The 26,175-nt window shown below is 40.3% G+C and overlaps 1 protein-coding gene across 6 annotated transcripts in view; it reads right to left on the bottom strand.

Annotated features, from left to right (window-relative positions):
* ATP11C (ATPase phospholipid transporting 11C (ATP11C blood group)) overlaps positions 1-26,175 on the bottom strand; it is a 160,536-nt gene that overhangs the window by 18,137 nt on the left and 116,224 nt on the right. For all 6 annotated transcript variants that reach the window (XM_081043637.1, XM_081043640.1, XM_081043636.1 and 3 more), the window contains 6 exons: positions 24,607-24,781; positions 19,172-19,274; positions 17,838-17,983; positions 9,439-9,498; positions 3,844-3,971; positions 789-924 (listed from right to left, as the gene is read on the bottom strand). In XM_081043637.1, coding sequence (XP_080899763.1) covers positions 789-924; positions 3,844-3,971; positions 9,439-9,498; positions 17,838-17,983; positions 19,172-19,274; positions 24,607-24,781 — 748 coding nt within the window. The remainder of the gene's footprint in view (positions 1-788; positions 925-3,843; positions 3,972-9,438; positions 9,499-17,837; positions 17,984-19,171; positions 19,275-24,606; positions 24,782-26,175) is intronic.

Here is a 26,175-nt window from a genome sequence, read left to right as displayed (position 1 = left end):
CGTGATGCTTGTAACACCAGGGTTGCTGGTTCAATCCCCACATGGGCCACTGTGAGCTGCGCCCTCCACAACTACCTTGAAACAGTACTTGACTTGGAGCCGACGGGTCCTGGAAAAACACACTTAAAATAAAAAAAAAATTAAAAAAAAAGAGAAAGCCCAGAAATAGCAGAGGACATAGTGAAAGCAGCATGCAAGGTAGTGGGTTTGATGTCCCACTGAGTGGCTGCGGGAAGACCTCACCCCATCAGCAATGCTCTCTGACAGCACGGCCAGGGCAAAATATCCCAATGCAGGTGCTGACTTATGTGGGTGCTGGCTGGGAAGGCACTAGGATAGCCTTTCTGCAAAACACTGTGCCACCTTGTGGAAGGGAGGGAGGAAGACAAGGAAATTCCAAAGATAGGCAGTTAGCCCCTTGAACTCTAAGCATGGAAGGTCACTAACAATGAGAACTGAGTGGGGCCAGACTTTGCTTGCTCACATCAAAGAGTAGAGCTCCAAAGTCTGAAGTCCCAAGAACTCTGTTCATCCAATAAAAATTACGGCCAACTTTAGCTTCCAGATGGTCTGTACATAAGCCCTCTAGTTAGCCATGCACACAGGAAGTGATTTCTTACTTCCGCACTTTTATGGTTCTAAAAACGTTGTGAGGACTAAATAATGTACCTTAAGAAAGTTTGGAAAATGATTACCGCTAGAGTACGTGAGTGACAGATCCAGTGCCTATGGAAAAAAGATAAGCCATGCTTACAATACCAAAAGACGTAATGAAAATCTTTTTTCACCTTTGCATTATCTTCTAGGGATGAAGTTTGAAAAAGAAAGTAAGTCCCAAAGAAGAACACTGTTCCTTCAAATGCAGCCAGAAATGTCCAATATAAGAAAGGGCCCAACTGTAACATGGCATTGCCAGAAATTTTCCTATTGAGAAATGAGAAGAAACACAGGTTAATGAATCTCTGTAGGCTGTTTATTTAAAGATATGGTGAAATGCCAAAAGAGACCCTGGTATAAGGAAGGGAGCTAGCTCCCTTAGGGACTGGAAGGAAGGCTTTTGTTTCTTAGTAAAAGGCCAGACTGAGCTGCAGGGTTGTCTCTGTGCAAGCACCTCCTGACTGACGCCCTGGGGTGAACTTCTAAGTTAAAATTCTGGGCACCCGACAACAATAATATAATCAATAATAATTAGATCCCATCCACTGGGTACTTATTATATGCCAGGAAACTGAGTTAAGAGTTTTATAGATATTACCCATTTTTATCCACATAAGAACCACATGAGATAGGTATTCTTATCAGTCCCATCTACAAGTAATAAAGAGCCTCAAAAAGGCGTGTCATAATGGTTCCCAAACTTTGGCACATTGGAGTCACCTGGGGATCTTTCGAAACACTGATGCCTGGCTCCCAACTTCATTCTGATTTAACTGGTATGAGGCATAACCTGGGCATCAGGATATTTTGAAAGCTCCCCAGGTGATTCTACTGTGCAGTAAAGTTTGGGAACCACTAGTGTAGCAGCATGCCAGAGTTCACTCATTTAGTAAGGCACAGAGCTAGCATACAATCCTAGATTTATTTGACTTCAAATCATTTGCTCTCAACCAAGCTACCTCAGCTTTCCAACTATAATTGTTAAAATAGTTCTTTTAATCAAGATTTCTTCCTGGGAATTGAAACTTTTTTAGGTCGTGGGGTACCCTTTATATTTTTTCAACTGAGTCAAGTAACATGTTTGAAACTATACAGTCATGCTTTGACAAACAGCAGGTGCACAGATCAAAAGTTTAAAACCTGCCAAAAATAGCACAATCTTCTCCGTACGAGTCAAAATGCTAAATAAGGCTACTGATGCTAATGGAGCAGAGCTGCAGAAAGGAGATGGATTTGTGCATAGAATTCTTTTGGCCTCTATTCCAAATTACGCTGAACATTTATCAAAAGGTATCTAATCACTCAACTAGTACACCAGTTGTCAATACTCCCAAGAATGTCACTGTGCTGTATGGAATAAGAAAACACCTTTGTAGTGTAAATGCAACGAGCCTTGTTCAGTTGGTATTGAGTACTGGGGGCTACCTACAAGAGACTCACTTCAGACTGAAAGAAAGACACACAGACTAAAAGTAAAGAGATTTTACGAATATGAAAAAAAAGCTGGGGTAGCAATACTTATACTGGACAAAATAGACTTTAAACAAAGGCTATAACAACAGAGAAAGAAGGACCCAGCAATCCCACTTCTGGGTATTTATCCGAAGAAACCCAAAAACGTTACTTCCAGGGGACATGTGCGTCCATATGTTCATTGCAGAATTGTTTACAATGGCCAGGATGCGGAGGCAGCCTGCGAGCCTGTTAATGGATGAATGGGTAAAGAGGAGGTGGTACATATATGCAATGAAATACTGCTCGGCCCTGGAAGGGAATGGGCTCTGGCCATCTGCGGCGGCATGGATGGACCTGGAGGGTGTAGTGCTGAATGCAGTACGTCAGACAATGAATGACAGATGCAATGTGATTTTGCTTATATGTGGAATCTAAAGAACAAAGAAACAAAATAGAAACACTCATAGATACAGAGAATATTTTGATGGTTGCCAGACGGTAAGGTGGGGTCGGGGTGGGTGAAAAAAAGGAAGGGATTAAGAAGTCCAAATTAGTTGTTGCAAAGTAGTCATGGGGATGTAGGGTACAGCATGAGGAATAGAGTCAATAATACTGTAGTAACTGTGTACGGTGTCACATGAGTACTAGATGTATCGGGGTGATCACTTGTAAGTTACATAAATGTCTAATCACTATGTAGTACCCCTGAAACTAATATAATGTTGTATATCAACTGTAATTGAAAAATAAAACATTAAAAAAATTAATGCCAAAAAAATAAAAAATCTTTAAAAAATAGTTTTGCTACTTCTATGCATGTTTGAAAATTTCCATAATAAATACCTTAAAAATGATATGTTTTCTAACTAGTTCAATCAAACAATTACTAAATGAGTTTTATAACTCATTCTGTTTAAAGAAATCCCTCAATCTGTGCTCCTTCATGTCATACAAATAAACCACCCAAGTCTCTCTACAGATTTCCTACGCACTATTTAGCAGTGCTTATAATCTGTTGTAAATTAACATTTTGAACTACCATATTTTGCCGTGTATAATGTGCATTTTTTTGCCCAAATTTGTGAGGGAAGAATAACGATGCATATGACACATGGTAAGACTAATTTCCTATCTATATACATGTTTTTAATTCTTTTATTTATACTTAATGAGTTAAAAGTGTAACTATAAATCAATAATGATATCCGTATGCAAAATAATATTCTGGAATACGATAATCGGTTTTGTTGAACTTATAACAAACTTGCAACAAAGAGTTCTTGGCCTTTTATGATGTGTAAATATTGTAAATTTGTTACCGGTATATAAAATTTCTTTTCCCATAATATGTTAAAAAATAAATGCTAAAATTCCTTTATAATACAAAAAACAAGTACCCAAACATAAACAAATAAAAATTTGAATTAAAAAATTAAAATGAAGTATTTTCCCCCTGAAAGTTTGGGCTGAAAACGTGGGTGCGCTTTATACAAGGGAGCGCATTATGCATGGTAAAATACAGTAAATGATTCACAAGCATTCAAGTACAGGATCTACGCCTAGCAAATATGTCATTTTCCTGTTGAATGGTCTGGTTTAAGTAGATAAAAACTGAGAACAGGACCATGTGATCAAACCAGGTGGGCAGTTCTGTTGTTACGCTCGTGCAGATGAAAAGAAACCCACAACCTTGAGAGTATGAGGGGGCTTTACCTGTCATGTTCAACTTACATATACAATCGTGGATCTGAGGTCAGAGTGTCAATGTTGATGTGCTGTTCCAATAGACTGTAGGCCAGAATGGGCAAAGACGTGAAGCAGATATTATACATCGTGAGGTAAGCGGCATCATACAGTGGCTGAAATGACAAACAATGGAAGAAAGAAATTTATGTAACAATCATCTGCGAGAGGATATTTATGTGTTTGAAGAAAGCACAAACTAAAACAAGAGTTTCTTTTCCTAGTTTTTGTAATAATAGCAAAGGAGGTACTGTAAAAAAGGTCACTCGGACGGGTAACCATAGAAAAGCAACTACCATATTGTAGAGCATATTAATATGCCCTTTGAATAGGATCTTACTCAGAATGTTTACACTCTGTAAGCTCTATTTCTAACAGGTATCAACTAATGACCTGTTAAAAGATTTTTCAGGTAACAAAGATCAAACAAGTGTAAGTCAGAAACCCCTCAGGGAAACTAAATATAGGCAGTGGCCAGTCTGTCTCACAGGTTTTTGTTTGTTTGTTTGTTTAATACTTTACATGGCTTTAAATATCACTATCACCTCCAGGATATATTTATACTACTGAACGTGGCCATTTACTAAGGATTAAATAAATGTATTCAGAAAAACAAAGCTAAATATATGTATGTGGACACTCTCTCTGGTCCTGAATTTCCTAGGCTTCAGACTCAAATTTCCAACTGTCTGCTGGCTGTCCCATAGGCACCTAAAACTCAAAATGTCTAAAACCAAACTCATTAGCTTTCCCCTTAAATCTGCTTTCTCCTATGTTTCCTGCTGCAGTGAGTGGCTCCACAATGTTTGTGACTCTAACATCTACCTTGGTGCCCGGTATCACTTAGGTGGTCAAAGAAATATTTGAAAATGGGTTATTCTTTTCTTACCTCACTAGCTATTCCTTGTCAGTCTATTTTCCCTGAGCCTTCTGTTGGAGTGTTCCAGAACTCAGTGTTTGGAACTTTATTTATACCCACTCTCTAGGTGATCTCATTCAGTCCTGTGGTTTTAATACCAGCCATTCACGGAAAATTCTCCCAAATCTATCTCTAGCCCAGACCTGTCCCCATATATCCAATTACTCATTTGACATGTCCTCTTGAGTGTCTGGCGTACTTCAAAGTTACGTCCAGAAGTGGACTCCAGACCTGCCCTCACCACAAACCTGTTCCTCCTGAAGTCTTCCCCATCTCACGAAAGGGCAACTAAACCTTTCTGATCAATAAGAACCAAAATCTTGGATTCTTGACTCTGCTTTTTCACACCTCTATATCCAATCAAGTAAGAAGTGTTTACTGGCACTGCCTTCCAATACACTCAGAACCAGATCACTTCTCAGCACCTCCACTGTGACCACCCTGCAAGCCTCCGAAATGGTCTCCCTGCTGCTCCCCATGACCTAAAGTCTAATCTCAACACAGTGGCCCAAGTAGCACTCTTAGAAAATAAGTCAAGTCAGCACTTTTTTTCAAACTCTCCAATGAATGTCCTTATCTCTGAAAGTTTGAAAAAAAAGTTTCTCCTATGGGGCGGCTATAAAGCCCCACTCAATCTGTCTTCTCCCACCTGTGCGACCCCATCTCTAACCTCCCTTGCTCCTCGCTCATTCTACTCCAGCAGCAGTGACTTCCTCTCCATACCTCCAACATGTCAAGCACAACTCTGACTTAAGACCTCCTTTCAGCTGGCTGTTGCCCGTGTCTGGAACATTTTCCCTTCAGAAAGTACTCCCTCACTGCCTTCAAATCTCAGCTCAGATGTCACCTTCTCAGTGAGACCATCCTTGATTTAACTTGCCATTCCCTCTCTCCCAGGCACATTTTCCCCCTTTATACTCTTTTATTTTTTCCCTCTACAGTACCAATCGCCTTCTAACTTCCACTATACATTTATTATGCCTACTGTTTCTTCACGTTATGATTTAAGCTTTAGAAGGGCAAGGATTTTCATTTGTTTTTGTTTTTTTTTTGACAGCTTTAAGTGAGAAAGAGCCAAGCAGCCCTTGACATCCAGGAGCTGGCCTAGCATGGGTGGGTGCCCTCCTATCAAACATGCACATTTCACAGAACTGCAACATCGAACAAGGCCATTCTGTGACCAGGATGGATCAGAACAGAAACAAGACCACTCCGTAATCATGCCTGAACGTAGAGTATGAGTATCGTCCAAATCACAACAACGACCACCATCCCCATTTAATATGGGTGCTTTTGCTTCTTGAGCCATGACAACGCTAGCCTCCTTCTAGTCATCATTCCTCCTGGAGCAAAGTTACTGAAATGCCCACTCATAAAACCACCCCTGCTTACGAATGGCACCCAATCGAGAGCAAGGCCCCACTTCCTAGGTCCTTCTTCAAATGACCTAACTCAAGCCCAAACCTTGTAAGACGTTTCTAACACCGTCTTCCTGAGAGGCCTCACTGTTCCTCTCGATGTATCTTCTCACTCGTTGCATGGAGGAATAAACCTAGTTTGACCCACGACAAGTGTGTGTGTTCCTGCTGGTCTTTGGTGAGAGGACTCTCTGACAGTCTTGAGCTCTTAGAAAAGAACTTGGCATAAAGAAAGCATTCAGTAAATACTGGATCATTGAGTGAACAGAGATTGGAAGCTGTAACACATTTGCAAAGGACTGATCTAATACTACAAATTTTCCTTTATGGAAAAAAATATTAAGGTACTCTCTGAACCTCATTTTGATGAAAATACTTGAGTTCAGTATTTTTCTACACTGTGCTAGATGTTGTCATACAACCATTATCTGTGGCCTGAAGAAATCAAATCCCATATTCGTGTGTCTTTTCACACATATAAATGTTCTTTAATAAAATGCTTGTTTAAATGTGACATTAAGTAATACACTTATGTATTTTCAAACAATGGGCTACTCAAGCACAATTACTATCATAATGGGGGTTGACTCAAAAAGGTTGAGAACAACTTCAATAGAGCATCAGTTCATTTATTAGTTGACTTCAAAAATATTTACTGAGTGCTTACTAAGTGACAAGTACTGGGGACAGAGGAGACTCATGATCTGTCTGCCAAGGAGCTCAAATTCTAGAGGGGGAAGCAGAGTGGTGAGTGTACAAAGAACTGGGGGAGTCCAGAGGAAGGGATAACTCTGGCCTGCAGTAGAGATAAAGCAAGATCATATGTACGCAGCATTTTCAACGAAGTTAAAAATATGGCTCTACATAGAACTTGAAGATACTTCACACAAAGATTTAAGCTCACTACAAATATTCAACTGAATCAAAAAGTACCCCCAAAAGGTGTTATATTCCTTTTAATTCTCAACGCCGAGGACTAGTCTGTTGGCACATAATGCTACACTTTCATCGGAAACTACTCATTTTCACTAACGAGAAAATTGAAAAAGTAACTCAGATTGATTGGTGTTTAATTTAGTCTTGAATTTCATTCAAACAAAAGAAGCATCGATCTACTTATGTTCCACTAGGGTACTTTGAGGGTACACGAGAGAGAATTGTAATTCTTAAATGCATAATCAGAGGAGAATGTTCTCAAAACAAACAATAGGTTTAGTTGATAATACTGTTTTTTCTTAAACCTGTGACAAATATTTTCTTTTGATGAAGAAAAAAAACACCAGTACTATTCTAGCTTTGCTAAAGAAAGAGCTGCCTTCTGCTTAAAGAACCAGAATCCTGGTCCCATTTGTACATGTTCCATAGCTCTCTCTCCAAGCTCCAGGGTTGCAGGGAACTCTGGGTGTGGACCTCCGTTAAAAAAGGCTGACTACCTATATGTACGCCAAAGATATTTGCAATAAAGGTTGCTACATTCAGCACGAGGCCAGATTCAAAACTAAACATATTGTACATCACGTCACCATCTCAGAGACCTTCCTTTTACCTGATACACTTTTCCCCTAAGATGTCTGCAGAGCTTCTTTCCTCATCTCCTTCATATCTCTGCCCCAATGGCACCTCAGAGAGAACTTTCCAAATCACCTTCTCTGAACAGAGCCCTCTTCCCCAGTTACACTCTATCCATTTATTATGCTTCTCCCTGCCCCTCAGAGCACGTATCAGTACCCGACAATATACTTGTCCGACTGTTGCCTATCTTTCCCCCATCACTATACTGCAACTCCATGGGGGTATGACTTTTGATCACTGTTGTATCTCCAGCACTTAGCCTGGCTCATAGTAGACACTCAAGAAATATTTGTTATATGAGTGAACATACCAGATGAGCAACTGAGGAAGCCAAATATCAACTCTCATGGAAACAAACCTCAGCAGTTCAGGTAACCTAAGCAGACCTTGGACTCTCAGCTGGCTTTATTAAGAATAAGGCTTTCCTTTCTTCATATAACTTGTGCTTGGTAAACATGTTTTAAAAGGATAACAAAGCAACAGACTCCTTTAAAATAAAGAATGTTTTAACCAGATTAAGCCAACTTTCCTTTAGCACTTTGCTACAAAATTTGAAACACTTTTTTAAATATTCACGTTAATCTAAATGAGGAATTAGAAACATTTTGATCAGCAATAATCTGAATGTTCAAGAAAGGCAGACACATCAGAATTCATGCAACTCTGAAACTGATACTGTTCGCTTTGAATACAAGAAGGCTGGTGGCACTTCCTACAGCTAGTCGATGATTAATTCATAAAGTGATCTGCTGAACTGGCAACATGTGGCTGATGACATGGCACTGATGCAAGAGAGCATACCAAACGGAAAAGAGGCAAGTTCAAGAGAAAGAGAGCAGTCACTCCCCATTGAGAAGAGGAGGTTCCCTGCCAAGAAATCAGAATCACTTCCTACCTCAAGGAATGAAGCATGCCTTGAAATTTAGAAACTCAGTCTTTAATACTTGTGGTGATGTCACCAGAAGCTCAGCTTGGCAAAAATCACTGAATTGCTCACAGATTAACTATGAAAATTTCTGAGTCACTAAGTATTACAGCTGTTGTATTTAGCTGTACCTCCATTAGAAGCAATGCAAAATCTATTTCAGTTGTTAAACTGACAAACACGCCTGCTCATCCCACCACTTAAATATCAAGTTAGCATATAGCAAATTCTTTACATAATAAATGTTCAGAAAACAACAGAGGGCAAAAAATGTCGAGTTGCTCAGGCAATCGAGGGCTTTATCCAAAGGAATCACAGCTCTGTGGCCGGCTTAAAGATCAAAGTTTTCTTAGAAAATCAACCCGAGAAACTGAAAAGGTATGAGATTTTATTTGATAAAATGTTAAACTATAACATTTTAGGATTATTGGAAAATACTGTATTCACCAAGACAAAGAAAAAAATCATAATACTCTTTTAAAGGTTATCTTAACTCCAACTGGATATACTGAATAAATTTCTAAAGAAAGAACACTGCCAAAGCAGATGCAAACATTTGCAACTGTCAAAAACCAAGCAAAGATCAACTGTTGAGCCACCCCCTCCCCCAAAAAACCCCAAACAGAAAAACAAGTCCTCTTACTTTACTTTGGACATACCTCTCTAATCTCTACAATCCAGTACATAAAAAGGTAAATTATTAATAGCAAATGTAAACTACATTATAACAAATAACTAGAGAAACAAACCTGTTGTGAGAATCCACAGAAGAATTGGTACAAAAATTGTGGCAAAATGAAACAAAAGTTCTGGGGAAAAAAATGGAGAAAACGGTTAATGTTTTCACGTCATCAACTTTCTAAACTAAAACAGAAAACTGTATTCCACATAGTCTATCATCAGTCCAAGGTCCTTCTAATATCGGAACACAATAGGTCCCTAACTCCTGCGTTGTGAGGACACAACTCAAAAACAAATGACTAATTCATATGAATACCAACTTACCTTATGAGAACTTCTTGCTCTTCTTCTTCTAGGAAGAAATGAGCTCACACAATACAAACACCTAACACTGCACCTTTCATGTCAGTTAGACTTGTAAAATCATCATAAAGTAGAATGACATAAAGCTGTGTGTATTTTAAGTCAATTAATGCCAATAAATTGACAGGAAATTATTACAGTGTATGTCGAAACTAACAGTATTAATTCATGCTTTACTGTCTTTATTACTGCCGCCTCAAACAATCAACATATTCATACTGATCATCTTCTACATGCAAATATGGCACCATGGCTGATACAAAACCAAAACAAACCACAACTTCTTACTCTTAAAGGACTTATCATTTAATTGGGAGAATACTAAAACCAGATTTAAAAAATTCAAGCAGAGAATTCATATTCAAACAGAGAATTCATAAGGCACTAGAAGTTACTAGGTGTGACTCTAAATACTGAAATTAATGTGTCCAGGCAAAATGACCAGAAGCAGTATTTTCAAATGAGTGCTTTCGTCAAGGCAGGATGTGATCTTATCGGGGTACTGCTGTCACTTGTTCATGATGTCTCTGGGTTTCTCTTTGGGCAACACCTTCAAGAGCCCATTTTTGAGCCTTGACAAAAAAACAGTCTCCTTCCTTCTGCCACACACTCTCACTTAGATAATTTATGAGGCCCAGAGACCTGAAGTTGTTTTTGAAAATCCAATGCATCCTTGAAGGATGAACATCTGCCATGGCTGAGCAGATGCAGGGGAACATGCTACAGGCTCTGGAGGACGTTCCTCAAGAAAAGGGCTGTGACTGGCAGCTAAAGTAGAAGCAGTCGTGCAGGACGGAGGCCTTGACCTGTGCGGTCTGTGTTAACTCCCTGTAGTTAGTACCAGAATTGAATTAAGACCCCCGGTAGGAGTTTGGAGAGCTAGAGAATTGGTAGGCCTGAGGAAAACCTCCCACGTTTCGTGTCAGAGGTGTGTGTAGAAACAGATCACAGAATACATACCACACTGGCTTCTAGTGCAGGATTTGATAGCTACAACCCACAGCCCAAATCTGGCCTACTGCATCTCCTTCTTGTTTTTTTTTTTCTTTTTGTAAATAAAATTTTACTGGAACACACACACACACACACACACACACACACGAAAAGGGCTGTATATGTTTTGAATAACTCCTAGAGCATCAGAATAAGTGTCATAGCTCCAAAGAGCTCGTCATCTGGAAGGGCAACACTCATTTGTATGTATCAGGTCTGGCAGAATGCAAAATACTGTAGGTAGTGCTTCTAGAGTCATACTTGATAAAAAAAAACATTCTGTGGTTGAAGGAGGTGATGCTCGGTGGCGATTTTGGGGGTGCTCTGTGGGAAGGGGAGGTCTGACTCTCCCACTAGAATGCAAATTCCATGACAACAGGGACTTTGCCTGCCTTATTCCATTAGGAATTCTTAGGGCCTAAACAGTGCTTGGCACATGATAACACATTTAAACGTATTTCTTGATTGCGTGAATAAAGAAGCTAGAATTTGAACTAGGGGCTAAAGATGAACAGGGCATGTCGATAGCAGGGACCAATGTAAGGCTTTATGTATTTTAAACAGATAAGGTAAGACAAGGTCAGACTACAGGGTGCCTTCAAAGCCAGACTAAATCCTTAGACAATGGAGAGTCAAGTTTCTGGAGGACAAGTTGAAAAGTGGCATTTTCTAACCACTAACCTGGCCAAATTATGCAAGGAGGACTCCATGGAGAAACAAAAGCCAAGAAGATCTGTCACTGAAGTACTCTGGGGCAATAAGAAACTGAAGATGCAATGGCAAGGTTAGAGGATGGAGGGCTTCTTAGCTCAGCCAAAGAGGGTTGAAAGTACTACAAATCATCGTGGGACAAAAGGCAGCACTGAAAAGGGAACACTGCTAAGTCCGTAACTAAGGTGACAATGGGCACAGAGATCCTAGGAAGACAGAGAGCTCCATCTACATAAATGATCCCCTAAAATGGGATCAATTACCACATTATTGACCACTGGTAAACATGTGCCATTTTAATGTTTGTTTTGTTTTCCTTCACACAGCATTCCTTCCATCTGGTGGTAGCTGAATGAATTGCAGGCCAAAATCTTAAAGAGGCAAACCAAGCCTCTGGAACAGGATCAGACTGGTCTCTACCGCTAATCTTCATGGGCTTTCCTACTAGGCGGAGGTAAGAGAATAACAACTCATCCCCATGCGGGGCTGTTAAGTTACTGAGGTTTCAATATCTGCAAATCCGTTAACATGACACACCACATAAACAAAATGAAAAATGAAAACCATGCGATCATATCAATAGATGCAGAAAAAGCACGACAAAATCCAGCATCCATTTATGATAAAAACTCTCAGCAAAAGGGGAGTAGAGGGAATACATCTCAACAGAATAAAGGCCACATATGACAAACCCACAGCTAGCAGCATACTCAATGGGGAAAAGCTAAAAGCACTTTCCTTAAGATCAGGAACAAGCATGTCCACTTTTACCACTTTTATTCAACATAGTGTTGGAAGTCCTAGCCACAGCAATCAGAAAAAAAAAAGAAAAAAAGAAAAAGATATCCAAATGGAAAAGGAAGAAATAAAACTGTCATTATTTGCAGCTTATATAATACTATCTGTCTATAGAGAATCTGAAACATTCCACCAATAATCTATTAGAACTGATAGACGAATTCAGTAAAGCAGCAGGATACGAAATTAATATTCAGAAATCGGTGGCATTTTTATACACCAATAACAAACTACCAGAAAGAGAAACTAAGGCAACAGTCCCATTTACAATTGTATCAAAAAGAATATCTAGGAGTAAATTTAACCAAGGAAGTAAAAGACCTGTAGTCAGAAAATTATCAGACAATGAAGCAACAAATTAAAGATACAAATAGTGGATGTACATACCATGATCACGGATAGGAAGAATTAACATAACTAAAACGTCCACACTACCCAAAGCAATCTATAAATTCAATGCAATCCCTATCAAAATGCCAATGGCGTTTTTTCACAGAACTAGAACAAATCATCTCAAAATTTATATAGAACCACAAAAGACCCCGAATAGCCATGGCAATTTTGAGAAAGAAGAAAAAAGCTGGAGGTATCACATTACTTGTTATCAAATTACACTTCAAGGCCACTGTAATCAAAACAGCATTGTATTGGCATAAAAACAGACACATAGATCAATGGAAAAAACAGAGCCCAGAAATAATCCATGTGTATATGGTCATTTAATCTATGACAAAAGAAGCAAGAATATACACTGGGGTAAAGACATTTTATACAATAAATGGTGCTGGGAAACCTGGACAGATACCTACAAAAAAAACTGGACCCCCTTCTTACTCCATATACAAGAATAAACTCAAAATGGATTAAAGACTTAAATGTAAGACCCGGAACCATAAAACTCTTAGAAGAAAACATAGGCAGTAAAATCTCAGACTTTACTCTTAGTAATATTTTCACTGATGTATCTCCTTGAATAAGGGGGGGGGGAAGAAAAAGTAACAAACGGGACTACATAAAACTAAAAACATTTTGCACAGCAAAGGAAACCATCAACAAGACGAAGGCATCCTAGTTAATTGGGGAAGATATTCTCCAATGACACACTTGATAAGGGGTTAATATCCAAAATTTATTAAAAAACTCATACAACTCAACACCAAAGAAACAAACAATCCAATTGAAAAAATGGGCAGAGGACCTGAGTAGATATTTCTCCAAAGAGAACATACAGATGGCCAACAGACATGTGAAAAGATGCTCAATGTCACTAATTAGCAAAGAAATGCAAATTAAAACCTCAATGAGGTATCACCTCATACCTGTCAGAATGGCCATGACCAATAAATCAACAAACAAGTGTTGGTGAGGATATGGAGAAAAGGGAACCCTCGTGCACTGTTGGTTGGCATTGCAAATTGGTACAGCCACTCTGGGAAATAGCATGGAGTTTCCTCAAAAAATTAAAAATAGAACTACCTTATGACTCAGCAATTCTACTCCTGGGTATTTATCCAAAGGAATCCACAACACTAATTTGTAATGATATATGTACCCCTATGTTCACTGCAGCGCTATTTACAATAGCCAAGATATGGAAACAACCAAATTGCCCACCAACAGATGAATGTATAAAGAAATTGTGGTACGTATAAAGAATGGAATATTACTCTGCCATAAAAAAGAATGAAATCTTACCATTTGCAACAACATGGATGGAGCTAGAAGGTATTCTGCTCAGTGAAGTAACTCAGATTGAGAAAGACAAATACCATATGATCTCACTTATATGTGAAATCTAAAGAACAATATAAACAAACAAAAACAGAAACAGACCCATAGATACAGAAAACAAAGTGATGGTTAGTAGATGGGTGGGGGCTGGGCGAGAAAGGTGAAGGGATTAAGTATAAATTGGTAGTTACAAAATAGTCATGGGGGCATAAAGTACAGTATGGGGAATAGAGTCAATAATATTGTAAAGACTACGTGTCGTGTCAGATGGGTTCTAGACTTATTTGGGGAATCAGTATATAAATTACATAAATGTCTAACCAATACGCCATGTCTAACCAATACACCTGAAACTAATATAATATTGAATGTCAACTATTAAAGAAATAGTCACGAAGATATAAAGCATAGGGGATACAGTCGATAATATTGTAACAACCATGCACAGTGTCAGATGGGTAATAGACTTATTGGGGTTATCAGTTTGTGAGGTATATGTGTAATCACTGCCATTTTGTACTTCTGAAACTAATAATCATAGCAATAAAATTTGTGAAAAGGGAAAAAAAAATAATTAATTAAAAGTCAGTCAGGGTTGAAGAGGAAGGACCCAAATGGAATGCAAATGAAAATTTAACCTAATTGTATTACAAATAAATAATACAACCATACTGAGATGGTAGAAATAGAAAAAAAATAACTTTGGAAACGTTATTTTGACGGTACACGCCAAAGCTAAAGACACAAAGAAGTGCAAACACATTGCTCAAGTTTGCAGTTTGTTTCTCCCAGGAGTTTGAGTCAGCAATTCTGAAACTACTTTTAAGTGTTTTCTAGGATTGAGCAAAGAAGTAAACATATTGAGGATGAGGAGAACCAGGTTTCTCACCTCTGGAGAAACGAGTTACAAAATGAGGAAAAGGGGAAGGTTAGAAGAAATCTCGTGGTGTTGGCTGATATCAGCGGTATCAGTATAAACAGTCACTGAAAAGGCCTAGAACCAACTTCAGCTCAGCAGCAACAAGCACCACTAGCACCCAGACCTTGATTTCTAAATACCATCTGCAAATAAAAGGAACCAGTGTTCCTTGGAGGAATGTCTCACTTAGTCTAGGACTGGAGAAGGAAAAACATAACATGAGCTTAACACATCATGTGGTCCTAGAAAATACAGAAGTCTTCCAAAACGGTTGGAGGTGGGAGGAGGAGGGAATGGGAAGTCGCTATTCAGTGGGTGTACAGTTTTAATTATGCAAGCCGAGCAAGTTCTAGAGATCTGCTGTACGACAGTGTGACTACAGTTAACAGTACCGTGTCGTACAATTAAAAACCTACTAAGTGGGTAGAGCTCATGTCAAGTGTTCTTATCACAGTAAAATATTTATGATGATCTGAGTAATAGAATAAATAATGATAGTAATGGATTTTAACTTGGAATGAAATAATCTGTTTTAGTAGCAGGATGCTCTTTTCTGTTTTTCTTTTTAGGAGGGCGCAGCTCACAGTGGCCCATGTGGGGATCGAACCGGCGACCTTGGTGTTATCAGCACCACGCTCTAACCAACTGAGCTAACCTGATACCCCAGAATGCTCTTTTCAAATGAAATTACTCACAGCTAAGTTGAGGGGTCTTGAGACCCCCAAAACACCGTTTGAATCATTATCAAACACTATTGTGAATGAGGCATATTAACAATACGTGCCTCCTGATATAACGCCCTGAGCAGGTTACAATATTGCTTCTGTGGTATTTGTGCCCAAAATGCATAATCTGAATCTAATGATAAGCAAATATTAAATAAACCCAGATTGAGGGACATTCTACAAACTAATTGGCCAGTACTATTCAAAAATGTTAACGTCATGCAGGCGAAAGCATAGGGACTATCCCAGACTCAGGAGATATGACAGCTAAATGCAAGTGTGAGCATGAAATGGACCACAAAATTGGGATGAAATATATGGTGATGGAAGGAGAACTGACTGGGTGGTGAACACACAATGGGATTTATAGATGATGTAATACAGAATTGTACACCTGAAACCTATGTAACTTTACCATGCATTATCACCCACAATAAATTAAACTATCAGCAGGACTACTGGCAAAATTCCAATCTGGTATGTAGACTAGTTAATACTGTGTCAATTAATACTGTGTCAATTCACTGACCCTGATAACTGTGCTGTGGGTTACCTAAGGTGTTCACAGTCAGCAAAGAGCATATGAGAATCATCTCACTAATGTTGCCACTTCTTTAAAGCCAGAAATTATTTCAAAATGAAAAGTGGAAAAAACTTTTAAAAACTATACTGAACAGAACACAGGACAGGAGATCAATGCCTGGGTATGGCGGCTGAAAATGATTTGCATACTTTAGACCAGTTCCTTCACCTTCATGAAAGCCAGGTCCACTGTACATAAAGTGAGTGGCTTGAATTCTATGTATGGATTCTAAATTGTGCTCTGAGGAACCTCTGGGTAGGCCGGGGAGGTTGAGCAAGTACGCAGTTCTGGCCCCATCACCCTTCGTCAACGCAATCCTACTTTATCCGCTTTGTCTGTTGTCATTTCATTTGAAAAGAGAATTCTACTAAAAAAGAGTAGTTTAGAATACTGTTCAGGATAAAAAGGGAACCAATGATTGATAGAGGATACAACATGGATGAAGCTCAAAAACATGACTAAGTGAAATAGGCCTGGCACAAAAGAGTGCATGTTTGATTCTAGCTAGTTCTAAAACAGGCATATCTAATGTGTATATTGCATAAATTACACCTAAACCTGTATATGACATTTATATCTAAATTTGTAAGTTATAGCTGATGTATGTTATGTGCTATATATTACTCGATATGATATAGAGTATTATATATACTAACATACATCAGGTTAGTCACTGTTTGGAGCAGGGGTGGAGGAGACTGACAGAAGGAGAATCTAGGAACTTTCTGGGATGATAAAAATGTTCTAGTTTTTTTTTTTTTAAAGATATTGGGGAAGGGGAACAGGACTTTTATTGGGGAACAGTGTGTACTTCCAGGTCTTTATTCCAAGTCAAGTCATTGTCCTTTCAGTCTTAGTTGTGGAGGGTGCAGCTCAGCTCCAGGTCCAGTTGCCGTTGCTAGTTGCAGGGGGCGCAGCCCACCATCCCTTGTGGGAGTTGAACCGGCAACCTTGCGGTTGAGAGGACGCGCTCCAACCAACTGAGCCATCCGGGAGCTCAGCGGCAGCTCAGCTCAAGGTGCCGTGTTCAAACTTAGTTGCAGAGCACTGCCCACCATCCATCCCTAGCGGGACTGGAGGAATTGAACTGGCAACCTTGTGGTTGAGAGCCCGTTTTCCAACCAACTGAGCCATCCGGGAGGCAGCTCAGCTCAAGGTGCTGTGTTCAATCTTAGTTGCAGGGGGCAGAGCCCAACATCCCTTGTGGGAGTCAAGGAATTGAACCGGCAACCTTGTGGTTGAGAGCCCACTGGCTCATAGTGGGAATCGAATTGGCAGCCTTCGGAATTAGGAGCATGGAGCTCTAACCGCCTGAGCCACAGGGCCGGCCTAGTTTTGACTGGGGCAGTGGTTACATGAATGTATACATTTGTCAAAATAGACCTGTACACTTTTAATGGGCACATTTTTATTGTATTTAAACTACACTTTAGAAAAGTTGACTTAAAATTTCATCTCAAATCTCTTGCATTAAAAGGAAATTTCTGGTTTCTGATTCTGTAAACAGATTTTTTGTTTTGTTGACCACAAATTTCAGCCTGAAGACAACAAAGGAACATGAAAAAAGAAGGAATACCATGACCAAGCTGAGCCCATGCTGGATTGAATCGTCATAAGTTAAATTGCAAATATTTTATCACATACCTTATAGAAGAAATACTGTACAAGGTGTGCTATTCTCATATAGTAGAGATGGCCATGAGCCAATAGCAGTTTCTTTAAATGTTTAAACTTTGGAACAGAATAATCGCTATTCCTGGCTGCTTGGCGACCTTCCTTGCCTTTAATACCTAAAAAAAGAAAATCTCTATAGGGTATTTTATAGAATAAGCAACCCCTTGATTTATTTTCGTATTTTCAGCTTGCATACATGTTATAGTTCAACTGTACAGTTAGCTTAGCTTGTTTTAAACCCAAAAGTGCTTTCTTTGGCAATGACAGTGAGACTTACCAATAAATAATAAAACTAAGTTTAATTGGTAATCACCTATTTATGACACAATATACAATGAAGGAAAATAGTTACTTTAAGCATGATAAGGCAAAAATTATCTTGGAAGAAATTACATCTGAAAATTATCTGAAAGCCACTTCGTATGCGCTCACTTGTGCAGGGCATTAGACTGGGTGCAATATTAAAGCAACTCAGAGACCTGGGGTTTGTGGTCCAGGAGCTCCAAACTGAAAAGTGACACTGGGATGGTGAAGTCCTTTCACTGAGTGAAAGTCAGTTGTAGCCCAAGTTTCCATAAGCTCAAGCAGCTTTAGGCCATTTCCACACTGGATAACCAGTGAGTAGAACTGAGCGGTCCACACTACACAGGGTCACCTCCAAGTGGCAAGAATTTGGGAATCCAAACTGTGGTAGAATAATTTCCAAGATACCCATTCCATTATCTCTCCCCTTCCAAAAACAAAACAAACCCCCCGCCCGTAAACCTTGCTGAAGTGTGAGGATTGCTGCCTACCAGCAGCCTGATGGGGAAAAATGATGCAGGTTGTAGAAAAGATGTTGTTGCCTTGCCAACATATAAATTCAACCACCCATAAATATCGCCATGTGGAAAACCAATCAAGCAACGATCATTTCTTAGTACCAAACAATTAAGAATCCCAAAAGATACAGTGCAGCAATGTAAGCAGACGATCTGGCCCAGAGCGGAAAAATCAATCAAATTTCATGCATGCTGTCAAAACGAGAGCTAAATGATCAACTGTGCTGCCAGTAGGTTGGAGAAATCACTTTACTTGGCTCATTTCAAAAGATCCTCTAACTTTGTGCTGCTGCATTCCCATCAGGGGTAGAACTTGGGGAGGGACATGTTGCATGATCAGATGAGGACCTTCAATGAACAATTATCATTCGCAAATTTGAATTCAGGGTGAACAACTAAAACAATCTCTCTAGAATATAAGACCACTTGACCTAAAAGCAATACTGATACCTGACAGCGGCCATCTCATGAGCTGTTTCTTACCTATTCCCACATGGGATTCCAAGATCATACTGACATCATTGGCGCCGTCGCCAATCGACAGTGTTATTGGACTGCCTTTTAAATTTTTCACCATTCTGACGATCTAAACATTAAATACAAAAAGAGATACAGAAAAGGTCAGAGCAGAATGTGAGATTATACTACCGTGTTTCCCCGAAAATAGGACCTAGCCGGACCATCAGCTCTAATGTGTCTTTTGGAGCAAATTTTCTTTTAGGGATAGACGCCTCATTCACACTTGCAAATGGAGGCCTTGCGAACAGAAAGGTACTTTGTGCATACACGAGTATGTACAACAGTCTCCAATTCTCAGAGGCAGGAGAACACAACTTCTCAAAAGGTTAACCCCAGCACCTACTTGTTTCTGGTTCTGTGAATGTATGAACTGTCAAATAGTCTTGCCTCCAACCTATATTAGAGGTCAACACATTTCCCTCTTCTGTCGTTGTTTCATGTGTCTTTTCAGATCAGGTGCTGAATGTGTGACAGGGGAGACCAGAAAGCTGATTTGGGGAACCATGCATAGGGCTACTAGAACAAAAGGGGGAAGTAAGAACAATGCTTTTGGTAAACTCTCCCTCTCTCTTCCCTGCTGACACCCTCACTCCTACTTGGTGCACCCCAACCCTTATTCCCAGTGACTTATCTAATGTTAAATTCTTGTACTCATCTAGCTGCCAACTCAAGTTCTCCCACTGCACAATGTGATTTCATCTGTCCTATAGGTAGCTGCATTTTAAAGGGGTGATCTTAAAGACGGTGTGATTTGCAGAAAGAGATCTAAGATATGTAGAAAAACCTGTCACTGTTACTGGAGTGTTACTTCAAGGTGTCAGTGGCACAGGACAGCCCAATGCTGTGTTCATGGTAGGTACTGAGTAAAATCAATCTTCTGGGGGAGTTACTTGTGGGAAGTGTATTGGGTAAGCAGCTGTCCTCCCACCCTGTGTATTAGCTGACTGCTTTATGTATCAACCGGAACCTAGCAACTTTTAAAAAGCTTATGTATAAAGCAGATGCTCCCTGGAATCTCCGGGATCTTTTCGAGGCATTTGAAGCAGAATATAAAGAGTGGTCTCATCCCCTTCCTTAATCTTCCTGGTGGGTGGGATGTAACACTTTTATCTTAGAGTTTTTTTTTTTTTTTTTTTTTTTATTACTGATGTGCTCCGCTGATTTAAGTGTGAACTTGCGCTCAAATGTGCAGATTCAATGTTCTTGGTATGGACTGAATAAATTTTTGTTTTGAAGATGAAAAATACTTTTAAAAAGCTTATATAATTCAGTAGCTAAATAATGTCTTGCAAAAATTCTGTTCTCACAATTGCTTTCACCAGTTCACATAAATACAATCCACTGTAAACATAACTGAAGTGAGTATAAATAATTTATACGAGGCTAAACTACCCCCGTCTTTAAACAAAATGCGGTCAGGACTTACTTAGTACTAAATAGCATACCAAAACACCCAATATCCAATCCCATTTAATGCAAAAATGATATTACTGTGAAATGCCAGCTTTCCTCTAATTCCTTCTCTCATCTGGGGTCTTTTAAACAACTTTATTAAGACTGCAACAAATCATCTGTGAGTCAAAGACAAAAATTAAAGAACCCAAACTAAATTTGTTTTTGATGGGCTGCAATACTGGTTAAACTAACTGCTCCTCATATGCCATGTGCAGTAATGATGTGCCTGTCAAGGACGAAAACTTGCAGCCAGGGAAGGTCTAGGGAAGGCAATGAAACGATCAAGGGTGATAGCTTCTGCACGAAAAGCATAAGAAGATTAAAGCTTGTCCTTGTGGAACGATAAAAGGATCTATGGTTGTGGACTATACGATAATGAAAGATTTAGATAGAGAAACATGGAGTTTTTTAATGAGCCCCAGGTCACCCGGATTAAGAACTTCTCTTCAATCGCTAGGATAGCTTCATGAAAAAGAAATCAATTTACCAAAAGCTATTTATCGATCAACTATGACTGCATGTAATTCAATGTGCGAATACCAATAAAGATGCAAGGCATGGGCTCATACTTTAAGAATATGATGAAGTAGTAGAGATAGGGAATTGATACAAGAATATTAGCAATTAGATTAGCAAATTAGATTAACAATACAAGATAATAATATGCAATAATCCGTGCAAGGGGATATATGACACTGTCATCTAAGCTGTACACATAAGAAGGCCTATGACGTCAAGAGAAGGAGGAGGGAACTACAGGCAAGAGTGGTCAGGAACGATTTTACGGAAATAGAAGTGATTTAATCCAAATAATAAGAGATTGGTAAGATTTGCATGGATGGGGAAAAGGGAGTTGGAGGAGCATTGCAGAGAAAGAAAATGGCATGTTCTAAGGCATACAAGCCAGGAAAGTACAGCATATACTCAGAAAATAGATCCAGCCCGAACAGATCAATGAATTTTCATATAGGGACAATGGACAGGTTATACCTGGGGCCAGATCAACAGGGAGTGTGGTAATCTGAAAAGTGGCAGCAGGCTACAGGAGGAATGGGAAGAAAAAGCAAGACCGCAGGCAAAGAGAGAAGTTAGGTGGCTAGTGATAGGTGGAGTGCAATGAGCTGTTAAAGGCCTAGACCTGGAAGGTAATGAAAAGAAAAGACGATGTACTAGAAAACGTACGGAATTTAGTGACTGACACCACGTGGAAGGGTAAAGCACAGAGGAAGTCAACAGAGTCTTCAAGGTTTTGAAGCTAGAAGCCTGGAAGCACAGTGAGCTCAGTAACAGATGTAGAAAAAGACCAGGAAAACAGTTGGGCTCTAGGGAAGGCTGAGTTGAGGTGACAGTGACACACCCAAGAAGAACCGTTTAGTAAGCAACCAGAGAAGTACAGTAGAGCCCCAAAGATTTGGATTGGAGCAGTGACTTGAAAATTACCTATCGGGCCATGACAGATGAGTAGGTGACAGGCCAGAAAGAGTGACTACAATGAGAGAAATAAAACAGAGCGAGGACTGAACCACGGGGGCTGCATATTCTGGGTGGGAGCAGCCGCCTGGGGTCAGGCATTCAGGTATTAGCCCAGGCAATGGAGGAGTCAAAACCCAGGGAGCAATTTGAGCAACAGACAATGAATGCAGGGGGAAACAAAGGGACACTGCCTCTGACAAAAGGGACTGATTTCTATGGATACGGTTCTGGCAGGATGTGCTTCCCCAGCTGGGGCTAACCAGGGCTCTGAAGGTTGAAGAAAAAAAAAGAAGAGCACCGACGGTGGTGGGGACTGAGGGTGAGAAGAAAGTGGACAGAGACAATGCTCTGGGTTAGGATGGATTGTGTGTGTGTGTGTGTTTATGTGCATGTGCGCACACACGTGTGAGGCAGGGGGTGTGGTGTGTGTAAAGGAGAAGCCAAAGGCACAGTCATCCTCTGGCTCTAGAGCAATCAGCTGCAGTATGTGTAGAAAAAGACTAACACGTATAAAGAATACTCCACAGTGCATACAGAAGTGGAAAAGTGTGTAACTGAGCCTCTAAAGCTCCTTGGACCCAGTCAGTACGAGGAAAGGTGACGCAGATCAATGTGGGCTGAAGGAGGTGGGAAAGACAGCTTATGGTACGTGGCCCTGGAGCTGGTTTTTATTGTGAGTAAAATGTTTGTCAGGCCAAGCGGAACTGAGAGAGAATTCCAGGTGAGGAAATGGTAAGAGAAAAGCTTTGGAAACTTGGCATGTGCATGGCATGTAGACGGGACACAAAGCGGGAACAATTCGCACTGGATGTGGGAGTCAGAGTGACACAAAATATGTAGAGACATATTGAGGGCCAGCAGGGTGAGCCCTGAAGGCCATACTGTCATCTGCCCTGCATCCTAAGGGACTAGGAAACTCCCGAAAGTATCAGACCAAGAATGTGTGAGGAGAGCAGTGTTTTCACAAGATTAATTTGGGAGTATGGGCCAAGAGATTGGAGGGGGAATTGTGAAAGCGAGAAGACTAAATCAAATAGTCTGTGTGTAAAGTCGTAAGAGCTTGGACTAAGCTGGAGGGAAGAGGTTTTAAAAGATGGCACCAAAATGAGAACTATGACAAAAGGCAGAATCAACAAAACATGGTGATTATGTATATCTATATCTATATCTATCCCTATCTATCTATATGTAGATATATAGATAGATAGATATATATGTAGATATATAGATAGATAGAGATAGATATAGATATAGATATACATACATACATGGAGTGAGGGAAAAGAGCAGGGTTAGGGTGAAAGAAAGGTGGAGGAAAAAAAGAGGAGCACCGACTGTGGTGGGGACTGAGGGTGAGAAGACAGTGGACAGAGACAATGCCCTACATTAATTAGGATGGGCTGTGTGTGCACACACGCGCACATGCATGTGTGAGGTAGTGGTGAAGGAAAGAGCAGGGTAGTTTGGATACTTAGACAGCAAAACAAAAATGGCACCGGTAACAAATAATTAAGACGTAAAGTGGCCTGAAGGAGAAAATTGTAAGATGTGTTTTGAACACTGGAAGTTAATGTGACAGTGGGGAATCCAGAGCTGTCTAGCAGACAACTAGAAATACGAGACTTCATGGAAAGGAAAAGTCAATAGGAGTCACAGACACGGATGTCCTTATGTAGAGATAGGCAGTAAGTGAAAAGCAGAGGGAACACTTAGCCTCAGAGAAAACTGATAATTAGGGAGAAGACAGAGGATGAAACAAAACAGAGAGACACTAGATTGCCAAGTGGGGAGGGGGGAAGTCAGAACTGTGGACCATCACAGAAACCAAGGGAGGAGAGTTTTAAGGAGGAAATGACTGAGTGTGAACTGCAGCGGGGAACTGAGGAGGAGAATGGAAGACAGGACGACAGAGTCACCAAAGTCACCGCTCTCCTGCAGGTGATTCAACAGACTGAGAAGAGCCAATGCATAGGGCTAATGTAGCAGGGGAGGCAGCAGGCACCAAACATTCGTTAGACAAGTTTTGGAAGGTGAGGAACTGGACAGCCAGCTTGAGGGGAACAGCAAGGTGAAGCGCAGGTTTAACGGAAATGGGTGGGAAGACTCCTGCCTTTGATCACAAAGAGGACGAAGCCAGGGGAGATGCAATAAGGTAACGGTTCTTTGAAGAAGAAACCAACGAAAAGTGAACATCTGCACATGTGCATACAGAAGTCCCCGGAATGAAACACTAACTACCGTGTTTCCCTGAAAATCAGCCCCAGTTAAGAGGGTCAGCCAGACGCATGCATTTACTACGTTATGACGATGTTCCAGAAGAAGATCACCTGACTGTATCTGAATAAATGTAGATTGTTGTACATGAAAAAATAAGACATCCCCTGAACATATAAGCCCTAATGCATCTTTTGGAGCAAACATTAAGTAAGACCCGGTCTTATTTTCGGGGAAACGTGGTAACACCCAATTACCTGTGCTTTCTGTAAGGGTGCCATCCGGCAGCACAGTACTGCAGTGCACTTCATACAAATCTGTAGGAAAATGCTTTTGTAACTGTTAGAACCAGAGTCTTGAGTAGAACTTAATATGAGGGACAGTGTGGAGCCATCGATGATTAATCCATACTCCTGATGCTCTGTCCATGCTCTGAAAAAGAAAAACAATGCTATATTGGAATCTACTGTACATTTCTATTGAGGAACCTAACTTCTTTTAAACTACAAAGAAGAGGGTCTCACGTAAGAGCCATCATCAATTTGGTTCCTGCACCTGTAAATTCTAAAGAAGCCACTGTCTCTAATAATGGCACAACAGAGACTTTTCATCGCATCTTTGAGACTCAAGCTGCCCATACAGATGACGTGACGTTCTAGAAGGTACAAAAATAATGGACATTTAGCAGTCAGTCTCTGTGTAAGGAACTGAAGGACAATTTTGGAAATTACAGATCAGTCAAACTCTGATAGGAAGACAAGTCACCAGTCAATCTAAAAACTCCTTAACAATACAAGGAAAAGACACAATGGCTTTGGAGTACACAGATCCCAGAAGACCTTTCCCTAATATCTTTGCCTGAATGATAAAAATCATCAGTAGGCCTGGCTTCTCAAATAAGATGGAGTACCTAACAGATATGGTGCTCTTTAAAGAACAGCATACAACAATGGCATACGTTCCTTAAGTATCATTTTATACTAGATTAGTGGTTCTTAACCATAGCTTCCCATTAGAAACATCTGGGCAGCTTTAAAAAACTGCCCATGCCTGAAGTCTATCCCCAGACAAATTAAATCGGAGTACCTTGGGCAGGGCTGTTATATAGAAGTATGTCTGTTGTTTTTTTAAAGATTTTATTGGGGAATGGAAACAGGACTTTATTGGGGGAACAGTGTGTACTTCCAGGACTTTTCCCAAGTCAAGTTGTTGTCCTTTCAGTCTTAGTTGTGGAGGGCGCAGCTCAGCTCCAGGTCCAGTTGCCGTTGTTAATTGCAGGGGGTGCAGCCCACCATCCCTTGCGGGAGTCGAGGAGTCAAACCGGCAACCTAGTGGTTGAGAGCCCGTGCTCCAACCAACTGAGGCATCTGGCCACCCGGGAGCTGAGTTGCAGCTCATTGACTTCATTCTAATTGCGGAGGTTGCAGCTCGCTGGCCCATTTGGGAATTGAACTGGCGGCCCCCTTGCCCAGAGCTCACGCTCTAACCAACTGAGCCACCCGGCCGCCCCTATAAGTATGCTTTTAAAAGCTCTGCAGGTGATGCTCACGCATTGCCAGGAAGAAGAGGTATTTGGTGCCAGGGAAGACAAGTGTAACCAATGCCAAGTTTTTAATAAAAACATATGGAGGAAAACTTACAACTGAGAAAATTTCATCAGTTAACATGTCTCTTTTTTTTTGCAATGAAGAAAGAAACAGTGACTAGTCAATTTCAGCTCCGGGAATCTCGGGTGCCATTTTTGAACCACTGCAGTGAAGTATTAGACACAGCAGGATCTCACCGTTATAGATTCATTTGTCTAATTTGATGCTTCTCAAAGTTTA

Source organism: Rhinolophus hipposideros (genome assembly GCF_964194185.1).
Source record: "Rhinolophus hipposideros genome assembly, chromosome: X".
Lineage (NCBI taxonomy): Eukaryota > Metazoa > Chordata > Mammalia > Chiroptera > Rhinolophidae > Rhinolophus > Rhinolophus hipposideros.
Note: the sequence above shows the minus strand (reverse complement) of the source record. Positions and strands in the feature narration are given on the sequence as shown.